The 15,907-nt window shown below is 51.2% G+C and overlaps 5 protein-coding genes across 5 annotated transcripts; 3 read left to right on the top strand and 2 right to left on the bottom strand.

Moving 5' to 3' along the window:
* Positions 1-208: 208 nt before the first annotated feature.
* BO86DRAFT_124452 (putative choline transport protein Ctr) lies at positions 209-2,114 on the top strand. Its single transcript, XM_025666047.1, has 3 exons — positions 209-876; positions 934-1,871; positions 1,938-2,114. The coding sequence occupies exons 1-3, from the start codon at positions 380-382 to the stop codon at positions 2,078-2,080; spliced, it is 1,578 nt and encodes a 525-aa protein (XP_025526484.1). The 5' UTR covers positions 209-379; the 3' UTR covers positions 2,081-2,114.
* Positions 2,115-4,152: 2,038 nt separating this feature from the next.
* Positions 4,153-5,132, bottom strand: BO86DRAFT_390185 (BTB/POZ domain-containing protein; the record flags this gene model as incomplete). Its single annotated transcript, XM_025672325.1, has 1 exon — positions 4,153-5,132. A coding segment is annotated over exon 1 (619 nt), but the record flags the coding sequence as incomplete, so codon positions are not given.
* Positions 5,133-6,393: 1,261 nt separating this feature from the next.
* On the top strand, positions 6,394-7,575 carry BO86DRAFT_341123 (pirin family protein). The gene is made up of 2 exons (XM_025669067.1): positions 6,394-6,846; positions 6,911-7,575. Exons 1-2 carry the CDS (start codon positions 6,498-6,500, stop codon positions 7,423-7,425), a joined length of 864 nt encoding a protein of 287 aa, XP_025526486.1. The 5' UTR covers positions 6,394-6,497; the 3' UTR covers positions 7,426-7,575.
* A 2,619-nt stretch (positions 7,576-10,194) lies between these two features.
* On the bottom strand, positions 10,195-10,504 carry BO86DRAFT_390186 (uncharacterized protein). The gene is made up of 2 exons (XM_025672326.1): positions 10,379-10,504; positions 10,195-10,328 (listed from the first exon to the last, which is right to left on the bottom strand). Exons 1-2 carry the CDS (start codon positions 10,467-10,469, stop codon positions 10,258-10,260), a joined length of 162 nt encoding a protein of 53 aa, XP_025526487.1. The 5' UTR covers positions 10,470-10,504; the 3' UTR covers positions 10,195-10,257.
* A 2,108-nt stretch (positions 10,505-12,612) lies between these two features.
* BO86DRAFT_315899 (NmrA family NAD(P)-binding protein) lies at positions 12,613-13,726 on the top strand (the record flags this gene model as incomplete). Its single annotated transcript, XM_025668109.1, has 2 exons — positions 12,613-13,256; positions 13,312-13,726. The coding sequence occupies 2 exons, from the start codon at positions 12,613-12,615 to the stop codon at positions 13,724-13,726; spliced, it is 1,059 nt and encodes a 352-aa protein (XP_025526488.1).
* Between the last annotated feature and the right edge of the window lie 2,181 nt (positions 13,727-15,907).

Here is a 15,907-nt window from a genome sequence, read left to right on the forward strand (position 1 = left end):
GTTGTATCGCCGTATCGTCAGCCAGAGTCCCTTCATCAAGCAATCAATCCGTCTGCGACAGATTCAATTTCAGCCCTTGCCACGGTCTCGCCCCTCCGGTTTCGACACCCCATTTGCGACTGTTTTGAATGAACGGAATCTTTGCCACCCGCAGCAATTTCCTCGGCCGAGTTCTTATCGGAAATTCACAAGCCCCATGCAACAGTGGTTCTGAAGAAGTGAATCTTCATCAAAGCCTCCTTTTAGGACCTTTATTCCCACGCGATCATCTTGCGGCTACGGCAACCATTGACCGGCCCCTCGAGCGATTGCCCTTTGCGACAACACCACGTGCCTGATATTCTACGCTGACTCCAAACTGCTTCAAGTGTCTGGTACAATGAGCAACCTCGATTTAGAGAAGAAGCCCAGCACCGGGCAGGTGATGCCTAGCAGCGAGTCTGCGTCCGGGTCCGAAGATGCGGACGCTCTCAAGCTGGCCGAGATGGGCTACACCCAGGACTTGCAGCGTAATTTCTCGGTGCTCTCTCTGGTTGGAATCGCATTCTGCATGTCCAACTCGTGGTTCGGTATATCTGCGTCTTTGATTACGGGTATCAGTTCCGGAGGCACGGTCATCATCATCTACGGCCTGTTGTGGATCACCTTCATCTCGTGCTGTGTGGGATCTTCCCTTTCGGAATTGGCCAGTGCTATGCCCAACGCGGGTGGGCAGTACTTCTGGGCCGATCAACTGGCCCCTAAGAAGTACGCTCGTTTCGCATCCTACGTGACCGGCTGGTTCGGCTATGCGGGTGCCATCTTCGCGAGTGCCAGTGTGGCCCTCAGTCTGGGATCGGGTGTGGTGGGCATGTGGGAGCTGGGCCATCCCTCATTGTATGCTTGTCTCTCTCCCAACCGGTTGCCTCTTTGTAGTGCTGACTTCGATCATAGTGTTCCCAAACCTTGGCACACCGTTGTAGCGTATGAGCTCATCAACCTCTTCTGTTACCTGTTCAACTGCTGGGGTAAATTCCTGCCTGCGGTCGCCAAGGCCACGTTGTACATCTCGCTGCTCTCGTTCTTCGTGATTTTGGTGACCGTACCCGCGTGCGCCAAACCCCACGCCAGCGCCTCGTTCGTCTTTGGCCACTTCGTCAACTCGACCGGGTGGAAGTCGGACGGGATCGCGTTCATTGTCGGCTTGATCAACCCGAACTGGATCTTCGCGTGTCTGGACTCGGCGACGCACCTGGCGGAGGAAGTGCCGCAGCCGGAACGCAACATCCCGATCGCCATCATGGCCACGGTGGGCATCGGTTTCGTGACCTCGTGGTTCTACTGCGTGGCCATGTTCTTCAGCATCCAGGACCTGGACGCGCTGCTCAACTCGTCCACGGGTGTCCCCATTTTGGAGTTGTACTACCAGGCGTTGAGCAACAAGGCGGGCGCCATTGTGCTGGAGACGCTGCTGATCGTCACGGGTATGGGGTGCCTCATTGCCTGCCACACCTGGCAGTCGCGGCTGGCATGGGCGTTCGCGCGCGATCGCGGTGTGCCCTGCCACCAGTGGCTGTCGACCGTCAACATGAAGCTGGACGTGCCCATGTGGTCGCACTTTGCGAGCTCGCTGATTGTCGCGCTGTTGGGTCTGCTCTACCTCGGATCCTCCACTGCGTTCAACAGCATGGTCACTGCCTGTATCGCGCTGCTGTACATCTCGTACTCGGTGCCTGTGATCTGCATGCTGTACCGCGGTCGCGACAACATCAAGCACGGCCCCTTCTGGTTGGGCAAGTGGGGGTTGGCCGCCAACTACATCACCTTGGCCTGGACCCTGTTCTGTCTGATCATGTATTCCTTCCCTGCCACCATGCCGGTGAACACTGGAAGTAAGTTACCACTGCACCACCCACCAACCAACCGATCAACCCACTAACCAACTCCTCACCACACAGACATGAACTATGTGTCCGCCGTCTACGGCGTCATCATCTTCATCATCCTCGTCGACTGGTTCGCCCGTGGTCGCAAATCCTTCCGTGGTAGCCAAAGTTGTGTGGAGGACGCCACCACCACCACCACCGGCCACGCACACTAAGCATGAACTGTCATCACCCTTACCTTACCTTACCTTTTGCTTCCTGCTTCCGAGTTTACATCACCCATCATCCATGATGCCAGCATCCATTTCCCGATTCATGATTAGCGTTGATCCGAGCGTTTTCCCGCTGGCCCCATCCCGCCATTTGGTTATTCAGCCATTTTGCATATGACCTGGACCCGTCTGGAGGTAGTCTCAAAAAGACTAGAATCCAGTTGGACTGACCACCCCAACATCCCCCCCTCCTCAAGCAAAGGGGAAGGGATATCCACCTCAAACGACGAACCAAAAGAAACCAAAGAGAAAAAAAAAAAGCTGTACATAGACGATACCGATCGATACCCATGGTGATGATAGTCGATTTATAGACCACCTTTCCTGTTTAAAAAAAAATCAAAAAAAATTTTCTCAGAAAAGTCTGTTCCGCTTGCTGTTCGTAGTTAACAACTAGAACTGTTGTTAGTGAGATCATAGTCCTGTATATAGCTTATTTGGTAGGTCGGAGACCCCAAGGAAAGGACCGGACCGGAACCCCGGCCGGGAAGAAAATCAATGTGAATTCGAACCTGTTTGGAAACCCCACAGACTCACGGTGGCAGACCCCTCGGCTTTTATAACGACTACCGTACAGTACAATCAACAGTGGCCCACCAACTACTAGTACTGCATAACAATAACAACCACCCAGCCACCAGGAAAAAAGGTTTCTTACTGACTAGTAGACCTGTCAGCAAGCTAAAGCCAAAGCTAGTTTTTTTTTTTTTCTGCTGTACATGTGACCCGTTCCGCACGGTAGTTGGGTGGGTTCGTGGGACCAGCTCCCAGGCGCGCCGAAGGCTCCGGACCCTTCTAGCCCTTACGCCACAAAAGTCTGGATGACTCGGGAGTCGGCTTGCACCTATCGGGTATGTCTTGATGGGATGAGGAGGGGGATAGGGGCTTCACCGTCTCTTGAGAGGGGGTGGGGGTTGTGGTCATGCTGTTGTTGTTTGGGAGGGAGGTACGTGGTGTTGGAGGGGCGTGGCGTTCTTAGTATGCTAGTTGGTTGTCGGTGAGGATAAAAAGGATTGGAGAGTTTGGGCGTGGTCAGTGAGAGAGGATTCGGGAGGGTGTTTGTGGTGGGCTTTTGCGCGGGACCTTACCTTGGCGAGATGGGATTGCGTTGTGGTTCTGTGTCTTTTGCTTATAGCTGGTTTTGGGGGGTTGTGGTGGCGTAGTGGCGAGATGGGACTTTGTTGATGGTTTGGTGCTTTGGGTTGAGGAGTGACAGATGTCGATGGTTGGAGTTGCGGATGCATAGACTATTGGATGTCATTTCGATGGGTCATCATGGGATTGTGCTGTGGATTGTGGGTTGGGAAGATGCTGTGGACGGCTGTGGGCTTCTTGGGGACTGGCATTGGGTGTGGAAGTTGGAGTTGGAGCTTTGTGGATTGATTGCTTCGTACGTACTTGACGCTGCGCGTGGAGGATCGTAGTCCTAAGATATCTTTTGCAGATGCTTTTGTAGCGTGTCCCGTCAGATGGCGTGTAAACTACGTCTAGGGGAGCCATGCGTTCCGAATTGACTATGATGGATGCATTCGTCCGCCTGCTCTGATAAGGACCAATATAGACAAGGTCAGGTGGCGGTAAACAAAGTTGGATTCGAAGTTCATAGACATGAGTGAATTACAGGGGAGCAGCAGCAGTGAGAAAGATAGGCAAAAGTTGACACCACCATGTTATTTGAATGAGCTATGGGTACTATAGTAACGCGCAGCGTACTATCTCCCAATAATATTCAAAAACCCAATGAAATAACTTCAGTATTTGGAAGCATACATCGAACAAAAAAAGGCACTGCGAACATCGAAGGCTGTCGGGAAAACTTGCGCGAATGCATTGACTTCAGATCGAGTACCACGGCACATGCCCGATGCATTTTGCCAGGATCCAGCGCGCCTTGGTCGAGTTAGGCTTTCATAGCGTTGTAGGTCATGCCTGAAGGCGTGCTGGACGTGATTGACCTCAGGTGATCCACTCCACCCTTTCATCGCACTCCCCGACCTCCTGAAAGTGTTCGCATATACATCTTGCGATCTGCTATACTATGCGGCCACAGCCACTTATGCTTTTTCAATAGAGGACCCTTGCTTTTTCATCTTTCCATGCCAACATACAACCGGGTTCTGCCGCCGGCACTCCTGCTTGTAGAGGCAGAACCCATCTCTTTTGTCACAACTGGCACATCTGTGCCATCACCATGTCGGGTTATTTCAAAGAGACCTCTATCTGCGTAAGGGGGTCCTTGATCCAGATCTTTCCGGCACGCGGCACAGCCGCAAGCATAGTTTGTCTGACTTCAGTAAGGAGATCGAATGCGAGATTCGGGTACTGCACAATCCTGTCCGCGAACGTAGGTATAAAGCATTCGGCTCTCAGATACGGTTCCACCAGTGCGATAATCAAGACTCGACGTACGGCGTTCCCCGTCGGCAATCCTCCTACCATTTTAACATGCCTGGTAGTAAGATGCCTGACGTTGGAAGTGCCGTATTTCGAGACGGTTGGAGCCTCGCGCTTCTTCTTGACATCCGGGTCCTCCGTGATAATCTGCTCGATGCTCCTAGCCACGAGGTCGGTCAACTCATCGATAACACTCATGTCGGCGAACCGGGCCAGATTCAAAAGGCAGGAGATATGGCTGGCGCGGTCCTCCTCCGGCAGAGTGAACTTGCCAAGGTACAGCCATTCGATGAAGAGCTCAAAGCTTGGCTTAAAGGTGGTGGCATCTTCTTGGAGGGTGACGTAGGAGGTGCTCGCTTCGGCGTAATTGCCCTCGAACATCTTCAAGAAATAGGTAGACTTCTTGCACAGAAGAGCTTTGGACAACATGTAGGTCGGACCAGTAGGCCCGAGCCGGACAGTGACCTGAGGCCCGTGGTAAAGTGGGAGCAACCTCGGAGGCTAGGTCAGTAAGTGTCAGAGTGAAGGATGGGCTCACTAACATCTCCGCAAAGGTGTCCTTCTTTGCAGTCTGCGGTTCTGGTTGATCTTTTGAGGTCGACATTTGTACTTTATAGCCAGTTGACTGAATCACTCTGTCTCCTGCCATGAGAACATACCATACATACGTTGAAAATTGAAGCAGTTGGTCGATTGCGAACAAGGAGACTAGAAAGTAGAGAGCTGGTGCAAGAAGGTAAGATATAAGACAAGAGAGGTATTGAAAGAAGTGTGGTATGTAGTGACACATTTCCAGAGTCAAACCCAGTCCTTGTGATTGACGCGGGTAAGCAGCTGTCTTAACCCGGGTATGTATTCACAGATAAACTGTAATTAGTTTCATCGCAAAAAAGCTGAACGTGAGCATTTAATCAGTTATGCATGTAAGGCCTCTATGAGCCCGTCTCATTGTGAACTACCCTCGAATATTAATCTCCGACACCTTAGTGCATTTTATTTCTGACTTCTTTATCAAGTATTCATCGCTGGGTGGAAAAAAGCAGTGAGCATCTTTATAGTGTAATAATGCAGCCTGCTGTAAAGCTGAGATCTCCTAGCTGGAAGCAAAGAACTAGGTATTACATGAACCATTCAAGATAGAAGGAGCGATGCAGACTCTCGGCGAGCCTTTACTTCGAAGTGTAATTTGAGAACAACATTTGCCAGGTAATAACCACTCAAGGTTAGATGCGACCTCATGTCTTTAAGCAGAGCTTCAATGAAGTCGATAGGGTCATGGTACATAGGTTCGTTGGCTAAGCGGCAACTTAAACAGGCCCAGGTACATATTATCACCCAACCAAAAACCTCTTCAGCAAGACACCAGGTATCAAATTAAGGGACAAGATTCTGAAGTTATAGCTAAGTTGTCAACGATTGGGATGGTTGAAAACGGTTGCTGATTATGTCATCCATGATGACAGTGGCTAAATTTGTCCAACCAATCATACAGCTTACCGTTCCATCAAAGATCTTACGGATGATTGACAAATCGTGGATCAGAGAAGATGTCCGTCAGCATTCTCCGTTATTACCCAGAACTTATCAACCACTCTATAATACGAGGAAGGATTTGACACCTCAGAGGCTAGAATCTTCTTACTCAGTGAAATCAAATCCATCCAGCCATTCACAGTGCGCAAATGGCCGTGATTCTTCCATCAGCATTGCTGTGGGAAGGAGAAAGATTGCCAGGGGCCCTTAGTCAGTCTTACCCCATGCTTACTGACGGATCTCCGCCCCGCTTGGACCTGCAGGCCACTAAAACTATAAAGCCGATCATCGATCGCAGCGACAGAGGGAATAGTTTCTGAAAATGCATATCGCACTCAATCCCTTCTCAACATCTCTCTACTCACTGTTCTTCCTCACTCCTCTCATCTTCTTCATCACCAAAGCTATAATCTCGAACAACACTTCCATCGAAATGTCCAAGCCTCTCGCTCACGCCTCCATCGTGGCCCGCCGCTCCAGCGAGCGCGGCTACGCCGAACACGGCGGCTGGCTGAAGACCTTCCACACCTTCAGCTTCGCCAACTACTACGACCACAAGTTCAACCAATTCGGCAGTTTGCGCGTGCTCAATGAGGACCGCGTCGCGGCCCGCAATGGATTCCCGACCCACCCTCACCGCGACGCCGAGATCTTCAGCTACATCCTCAGCGGCGAGCTGACCCACCGCGACAGCATGATCAAGAAGGGCGCCGAAGGTGCGCAGGGCAAGCAATTCTACCGGATGAAGCGGGGTGATGTACAGTTCACCACCGGTGGTACAGGTACGTAATTGGTCTCCTTCACACAGATTATCCTGTGACAAGCTAAACCAGAACGACAAAACAGGCATCGCGCATTCCGAACAGAACGAGTCCAACAAGCCAGTCCACTTCCTTCAAATCTGGGCTCTCCCATGGAAGTATGGACTCAAGCCAAACTACCACACGAGAACGTTCGATGAGGCGGCCAAGCGTCAGGGGTTCGTGCATATCCTGTCGCCGCTTGCGGCGGGTCCCGATGCTACCGCTGCAGAAGAGGAGGCGGCCGTCCCGAAGATCCCCGAGACGATCCCCATCCATGCGGACTTCGTGATGGGGGCCGGCATCATCGAGCCCGAGAAGACATTCCAGTGGACGGTTGGCGCTGGCGATGCGGTCACCCAGAAGAGGAAGCGCAATGTCTACATCCACCTCCCCATGACCAAGGGCGGCAAGGCGAAGATCAGACTTGACTTCCGCGACAATGCGGTTTTGGAAGAGGGCGATGGCGCTTTCATCACAGGAGTGAATGCCGGAGATGTGCTCAGCGTGGAGAGCGTCGGAGAGGCGGAAGCTGAGGTCGTTGTCTTGGACAGCAATTAGACGTGCTTTGGGGGCTGGCGTTTCTAGATGGCGTTTCTAGATGGCGTTTGTTAAACTGGGCTTGAACCAGCACGGTTGTTTTCACTTTCTAGGGCTTGATGTGCTTTTGTGAGGATAGATTATGGCATATGTACGAGCGCTGTATTTGTGATTGACTTTTAATGAATCTTTTGGTTTACGACAAGTATTCAAGTCTCCATTGAAGCCTTTGTGACCACTAGCGCGGCGGGGTGTTTAGTAGTCGGTGTGGTATTGATCCATGATTGTTCTCAAATGACCCATTTATGGAAGTGGCTAGTCCAGCAATCTATCCTTCATACCCGAGGTGTACCTACCTGTCTTGCTCGGAAGACAATTTCTTCTTGATCATCCTCGATGAATCCTCTGGGTTTCTCAGCGATCACTCGCATCTTTCGAGTTGCTACTTCCACCGAATCATCTTCTGAATGCCTCTGGGCCCTTTCATTGCTACCAGGTCGTCATAGTCCACACGAATTAAGTCCGTAATCCTTGTCCACTCATCCACCAGTTTCGAGCGTCGCGTCCATCGCAGCATGGTTCTTCTCTTCAATCCCAGTTATCCTGACCCATACGCATCTCATATACCTGACTTGCGACGGCCCCCACGGAAATAGAGACCCACGGACTAACCAAAAACACATCTGCCAACAGCCAGGCCCTCCAGTTGAACACATGGCGGCAGCGACAGCAATCAACCGAGACTCAAAGCTATAAAAAGAAGGAAGAGAGTAAGGAGAAAGGAGAGAGGAGAAAGCTTATTCACATCTGCAGCCCCTGCATCTATCGCAAGAAAGCAGCAGAACGGGATGCAAGATCTCGAGTGACCAGGACACCAAGCAATTAACAACGGCTGGACCTAACCGAGCCCCGCAAAAAAATCACCTCATTCTCAGCGCATCTGATAACTAACATATCGATTAGATCTCAAAATGTGTCACGACCGGTGGCGAGATCCTGACCCAACTCGCAACGGGCTGGACCGACCGCCCGTACACTCACAAGACAACCAGACGGTCAGTCGGACAGTCAGTCAACGAACACAAAACGTACTATCCTCGGAGCGGTCCGCGGTTCCGAGCGGACAGTCCGACATTAAGGTAGACCGATTAGGCAGGTCACGGGCGTGATAATACCTCAAGAGTCAAGACTCAAGAAAAGCCACCTCAAGATTGCCCGCGGAGACCTCAACCAAAAAAAAATTAGCACGGGCTTTGAAAGAACCGGGGTCATGCACGCACCCTCTCACCGGAGAATGGGACTGGATGGAGCAAATGCACCATGACAGCATTTAGTCTCCCAGTCCAGCCCCAGCCCAGCCCTGTATTTACTACACTAGAACATCGCAAAGTTGCCCTTGCCCGGTAGGCCAGCGGCCAGTCCACGATACCCCGCTTCCTATTGCGCGATTATGCCACTTACGGGGTAAGTCTAACTACACTTGCAGTGCGCGATGGCTTTTTTTCGCTGTTTTAGCTTCATTGGGGTTCAACGGATTGTGCAAGAGACTCTCCATTGGTATGAGTCATCAGATAAGCAATCGTGGTCTCTTTCTCTTCCTCCCCCAGAAAAGGTGAAAAAACCGCTACAGCTGACCCCGCCACCTCGGTCTAACGGGGCGGATTGTCCGGAGGGTTTGATTCTGGGGAATCCCCCGCGGTTTTCAGATCGTGGAATCATGGGTACACGTAGGGATGATGATACGGAGGACACCGACACTGACACCGACAGCCGGCGCCTTTGTTCACTTCTCCCCAACGGAGTCCGCTAGCTCTGAAAACTCCGACTATAGTACCCATCCATTTAGCAGCTAGAAAAAATCTTCAACTCCTGGTGATCGTGATCAAGGATAAGTGACGATCCGCTTCATCCGAGCACCGTACCCAGTCTTGGCAAGTTGGCAGGGACGCGTGAGAATGTGCGGCGCACGGATTGGCCGGCGTGAGGGGGAATCCATCGGCGATGGATATGGGCCCGGGTCTGGAGACTGGAGCAGAACGTGGGCAGGTTGATGGCCGACGGGGCAGTCGCTATGTCTCTCAGCTTCTCGGCTGCGACTCGGTTTTGGCAAACATGCGCCGTAGATACAGTACCTAGTGCTCTGATTATCGACGGCCCTGTCTAAGTTTCTTCAGAGTCCTCCCACAGTCTCTGGACGTGATAGGGATGAACGGCTACTGTCTGCCTGACAGTTTCGATATAGTTCTCAGGCTAATCGCCAGTTAGCGTAGGCGGTGATGGAATTGGGATTGGTTTGGTGGTGCTGGTGGCCCAAGGGCGATCCGCGTGGTTAGAAGTTGTGCTGCTTTTCTTCCCCGCTCTGCCCAAGGCTCGCTCCCTCATTGGCCTGCCACTGCCGGGATCGGATCGCCTTTGGGAGGGACATTATAATTGTTCTTACTTTTTTGTCAATTCAATGCATTTTATTCTGGATTTTTGATTCTTCCCCCTCATGGCTTTCCAATCAGCCTTGATCGTCGCATTGATACCTTTGTTGGATTAACTCCTCTTCATGCTCGACAGGTACACCTCCTGGCCCTTATGTCATACGCGACAGGGGGTAATCCACCTGATCTCTAGAATCGAGTTCGGAAATGCTTGCCTCTTCAGCGTACAGTCCGGGAGGAGGGGGGGAAACAACAACAACAACATCAACCATAACATCACCTCTCCAGAGAATGCCGTAATCCCTGGCTTCTTCCCTCCACTGCTCTCATGATGCCATCATTCGGCCATCATGGGGGACGAATCTCTCGAAGTTCGCCTTCCGACTACGCTTCAACTGCATCCCGAGTTACGTAAAAGTAAACCCAGTCAATGGCCACGCCAGAGCGAGCTGGTGGATGGATGTTTCTGGCGAATTCGCCCTTCCAGGCCCTGAACTACTACGACTACTGTCAGGGCTAAGTTGATAATGGCGATCTCGTAGACTTGCCTGATCTGCCGACGGTGACGGCCATCCCCGGGAATTCAAAAAGGGCGTAGACACTAGAACGAGGCCGGCCAGGGAAGGTGTGATATACCATAGATGGAGATGGCCGACAGACAGAAAGCCTCGAAGAAACTAGAATCATCAATCACAGATCTTATTTACTGACCAGCCATACAGAAAAGCAGAGAGCACGAATGACTAAATCTCCTCTACCCTGGAAAAGGATATTTCATCCAGAGTTTTCAAGCCGCCTGACATGGCGCATTTTATGACTGATTGTCATTACTCGATATAAACCACCTCGGAAACCACATCGGATCAGACTCCCATCACGGGACGAGGCGTAGAAGCTCTGCCTCCGTCATTTCTGCAACAGTCCTTTTTTTTTTTTTTCTTTTTAGAGCTCGAATTGAGGCATTTGAAGAGCCGTGTACTAGTCAAGTCTGCGACTCCATTCTTGTGTGTAGTGCGCGGTAAACCCCAGACGATCCCAATCCAGACCAGTCGGCTGTGTCTCCTAGGGTACATGGTGGATGCTGCAATTCTTGCTTGTTGGCTCCTCAGGTCCCCATCGTGTCGCAAAGACACACAGACCGCAGTTACTTATACAGCCGACAGCGCGTGCCTTCCCACCACCTCTTTGCTCTTGGTGAACTGTAGTACACCGCGTCACCAACTTACCTGGGAAGCTTCCCAAGCATACATAAAGTATCGTTCCGCATCAAACCTTCATACCTACTGCCTACTACCTGCTCCCTATTCTCCGCCCTTGCCTGCGGTGCGGTACCCGGAAATAACATCCTTTCTTGTTCCTGGATTTAGCAAGATCCTGCTGCGTCTCTCGAGGCGTTCCTCGTGCATATATCGACTGTTTCTGGCCAGCAGGGCTGATTAGGGTCTCCTCTTGGTTGTGGGTGCGAATCTCGGAACCAAGCACTGGGCCTGATCCACGGGCTACACTGGATTTTTTTTTTCTTTGCGGTGCGGTGCTATTGTGGATATCAGTTTCGGCTTCAATCCTTTGGTAGCACGGGAAATTCTTGTAAGTCTGGTGTTCATTTTTTTTCCTTGCCGGCCGTTGTTATCATTATTATTTTTTTGGCCTAGTATTATTCTCTCTCTCCCCCTTATTTTTCACCTGGTTATTATTACTTGACTTTTTTGAGGGGAGGGGAGGCTTTGCGTTATCGGTGCCCACTGCCCACTGCCCACTGCCCACTGCCCACCAACGTGAGATCAATTCCCTCACCTGGCGTCAGACCAGGCTCCCGGGGGTGGTCCACAATCCACATTGCTGGCCCTTCTTGGAGTACCCGGTGATTCTTATTATTCACATTTCCTTGCCCCGGTCAAGGGGCATTCGTATTGTGTGCATTGAACGGCCCAGAAAACAGCGCATTTTTGTTACCCATTAACTAACCAAAACTCCCTGCTCTGGGCGAGTAGTGTGTGGTGTATAGTAACTTTTAGTCTCAGCTGCGCCGATTTGGAGGGTCTGAGGAGTTGGAGCATTATCGATTATCGACAATCCCGCCGCGCCATCTCCAACACTTTATTTTTCTATATTTTTTTTTATTTTCCCATACTTTTTTTTACTTTACTTCTCTGGCAGCGGAGTCTTTTTAGTACGCGGCGATTTCCTCATATTCTGCCCGACGGATATCATCCCAGGAAAGCAACTTCCTTTCATCAGCAGCAGCAACAACAGCAGCTATCTTCAAGGAAGCTTGCATCATCGATTTCTTCAATTGCGGCATTACTGGACAAATTTGTCGCGACAACAGGGACTCCTAGCCCACTGCGCTATATAACAAATAATTCCCCCTCCTCCTCATCGCCTTGGAGAAGTTGTTCAATAGTGAACCGTGATCTCCACGTACATTTTCTCCTCTACCCCACCGTGCCGCCGTTCGTTTCTCCTGCTTTGAACCACCGCTACTTTGCTGCACTAGTCACAACGTGCGCTGTGTTGGTGGCATACCACCTGACCTTGTCTCGGATCGAAGGGAACTACAATTTACTTAACTTGCATTGGCCTGCTCACCGATCAAGTACTGTTAGTACTTCACTTACCTTTGAGCTTCTACTTCTACCATTGATTTCCTCCCTCGTGTTCCTCTTTACCCCGCATCCTCTTCTTTCCTCCCGCAGCCTGTCGGAGGCTTTTTTATTCTTTCCGCCGCCCTCCACATTTTCCTCTTCCCCTCCTCCTCTTCCTCCCCCTCCCCCTCTTCCCCATGACACAACAAAAGAAGACCATCGCTGTGGTAAATGCGACGGGTCGCCAGGCTGCGTCTTTAATACGCGTTGCCTCGGCCGTCGGACACCATGTGCGCGCTCAGATCCATTCTCTCAAGGGCTTCGTCGCAGAGGAGCTGCAGGAGCTTCCGAATGTCACTCTTTTCCAAGGCCCGCTGCTGGGCAACACTCCCCTGATGGACGCCCTATTCGAGGGCGCCAACATTGCATTTATCAACACTACCTCACAATCAGGCGATGAAGTCGCAATCGGCCGCGACCTCGCCGACGCCGCCAAACGAGCCGGAACCATCCAACACTACGTCTACAGCAGTATGCCCGATCACTCGGTACATGGGCCCTGGCCTCCGGTACCGCTCTGGGCCCCCAAATTCACCGTCGAGAACTACATCCGTCAATTGGGCCTCCCTTCGACCTTTGTCTACGCCGGTATCTACAATAACAATTTCACGAGTCTACCCTATCCCCTCTTCCAGATGGAGCTCATGCCGGATGGAAGTTTCGAGTGGCATGCGCCCTTCGACCCAGACATTCCGCTGCCCTGGCTGGACTCGGAACATGATGTGGGACCCGCGTTGCTGCAGATTTTCAAGGATGGGCCGAAGAAGTGGAACGGACATCGGTAGGTTTGACTTGCTGTTTGTTTGTGATGGGGAGACGGTACTAACGACCCACAGTATCGCGCTCACATTCGAGACTCTTTCTCCTAATCAAGTTTGCGCTGCCTTCGAGCGCGCGCTCGGCCGCCCCTGTCGCTACTTGCGCGTCCCCAAGGTCGAAGTGAAAGTCAACATTCCGCCGGGTTATCGAGAACAGCTGGAGGCGATTGAGGTGGTGTTCGGACAGTGCGACGCGCCTTACTTCCCACAGCCCGAGTTCTCCCGTCCGGCCGCCGGATCCCCCAAGGGACTGGGGCCCGCCAATGGCAAAGGCGCAGGCGCGGGAATGATGCAGGGTCCCGGAGGGGTGATTTCGCTTCGTGTGACCGACGAGGCCCGGCATTTATGGCAGGGGTGGCGCGATATGGAGGAATATGCGCGCGAGGTCTTTCCGGTGGAGGAAGAGGCCAACGGATTGGACTGGATGCTGTAGTGGTGGGAAGATCATGCCTAGTCCCGTCCAGTTTGAGCCGACGGGCACGTGCGCCGGTGTCGGTGAGTCTGGCTTGGCCCGTCACCTGACCGATGGCGCGATTGGTTTGCGATAAGGGGAGGTTACATTACATCCATCCCATCGGTTGATGGGTGGCCTGCCTGAACCCAACCTCCGGGGCTTTGACCGGTCGGACTTTCTTTCGAAATCCTAAATCCCTCGCTCACGACAGACACTTACAACACTCTACTCACCGCATTGCAATCCTGCCTGTTGGCGTGCATTTTCTTGTTGTCTTATCTACTTACCGATTTTTTCCCTGCATGCATGCATCACCGGCGAACTGGCCTGGGGTTTTCCTTATCAATGTCTCTTGGGGAAAGAGACATTCAAAAAAGAGAGAAAGACAGAAGATCTATACCTTAATGGGAAAGCCACAAACAAGAGGAATGAAGATTTGAGGGCGTCGCCGCTTTAAACTCACCTCGGGAAAAAGTTTTTTTTTTTGGTTTTGTTTTTTTTTTATCATAATATTCTGGCTGAAACGCACGTCACGACTATGCAGGCATGATACTGGCCATGTCGGATTGATTTTGAGGGTCATGGTCAATCCGCGCGTGCCAAAAGTTTTTCTTTCTTGTTCTCTTCTGCTTTCGCACCTTCATATCATCTGTGTTTTTGATATGGGATTGGTGTTGCTGTTTTGTGGGGGGGGGGTGTGCTTTTAGTTATTTTATTCCCCTCGGATGCTGCGAGCATCGGCGGCTACTGATTTATGAATTTGATATTCTCAGATTTGATCTGGTTTGAGGTCTGGAGAGTTTTGTATGAGATGTTTACGCGTCTGGATATCATCATCTATGCTTCTGTTGGTAGTAGAACTATTTGAAGGGATGGCCTTGCAAGACACACAATAACAGCCAGTCCCTGCTGTCCACAGAGTATAGCTTCAGATGTTATTCTTCGGCTACTCGAGTACTTATGTCGACAGGACTTGGTCTGGTCTTTTCCTATTACCTCGAGAAATGCAACCTCACACTGCGAGTGAATAAGAAAGAGACCACTCTACTGTCACCTCTATAGCACCGTAAGGATAGCTAGTCATGTCTAATCTTTAGCATGAAGATATGCTATGCATGCACAAGAGAGGGACTGTAGTAAATGACGTCACTGCTGTCCAATCTCTCCCAGGATCTAGACAATCGAGTGACCATCTCGAAGTATCTTTTGGATAAATAGGCACCGACTACAAGCATAGCGCAGCGTAGTCCAATCAAGAAGGGAAAACAACCGTACCTCTCCGGAGTCTATGCAAAACACATTTCCGGCGTAGTCATCCATAAGTATCACCGCATAAAAACTTCTATGAGATTACCTTAACCCGCCCAAAAAAATTCCAACGGTCCCCACCCATGAAACTAAGACTCAAAAAAAAAAAAAGATCCAAGCTAGGTAAATTAACCCCCGGGACCCCCCCCCCAAAAAGTACCTGAAACAGCGGGAATGGCGGTTAAGGGTTTCCACTTTCTGCGTATGCTCGCCAATCAGGTGGATGGTAATTAAGGGCCCCGGTTTTTGCTATACTAGGTAAGTATCCGTAGATGGATGGGGGCTATGTACATACGAGTCGAGTAGCTTTACTCATTTCTTCGATGAACATAGTTCTTACACCATTAGTACAAGTGAATCTGATGCTCCAGCGGAAGAATGGCGGATAGGGGGAAGGCGGGTTGTTGGATTGGGAACCTTGCTGGACTTGGATCTGACTGCGGTGCGGTGACCTTTCTTTTGTATTCCGTACTCCGTACATGTAAGTGTAAGTGTAACCCCTTGCCCGTGCCCGTGCCCGTGCCCGTCCCCCGTTTGTTAGGTAGAGTTTTTACTGTGGTTGAAAGGATTGTGATGTTACCCCGGGCCCCCTCGTTAATCCTACTCTTTCGGATTCCTGGAAGTATTGTAGTAGCTCTGACTGAGCGTGGATAGTTATTTCTACTTCTATTGAAAATATTCCTCTGTCCGTCATTTCTTGTTCCGGAAACAGAGAAGCCCGAGAGAAAAGGGCCATGCTGTACAGTACCTACCTACGAGTAAGCACCCTCCCGTGCCAAACTGAGATTTAGTGTAGAAGAAGGGGGGAGAGAGAGAGCGAGCCTGGAGCTGGAGCTGGGGCTCTACACTCCC

This window comes from Aspergillus japonicus (genome assembly GCF_003184785.1).
Source record: "Aspergillus japonicus CBS 114.51 unplaced genomic scaffold BO86scaffold_33, whole genome shotgun sequence".
In the NCBI taxonomy this organism is placed as follows: Eukaryota; Fungi; Ascomycota; class Eurotiomycetes; order Eurotiales; family Aspergillaceae; genus Aspergillus; species Aspergillus japonicus.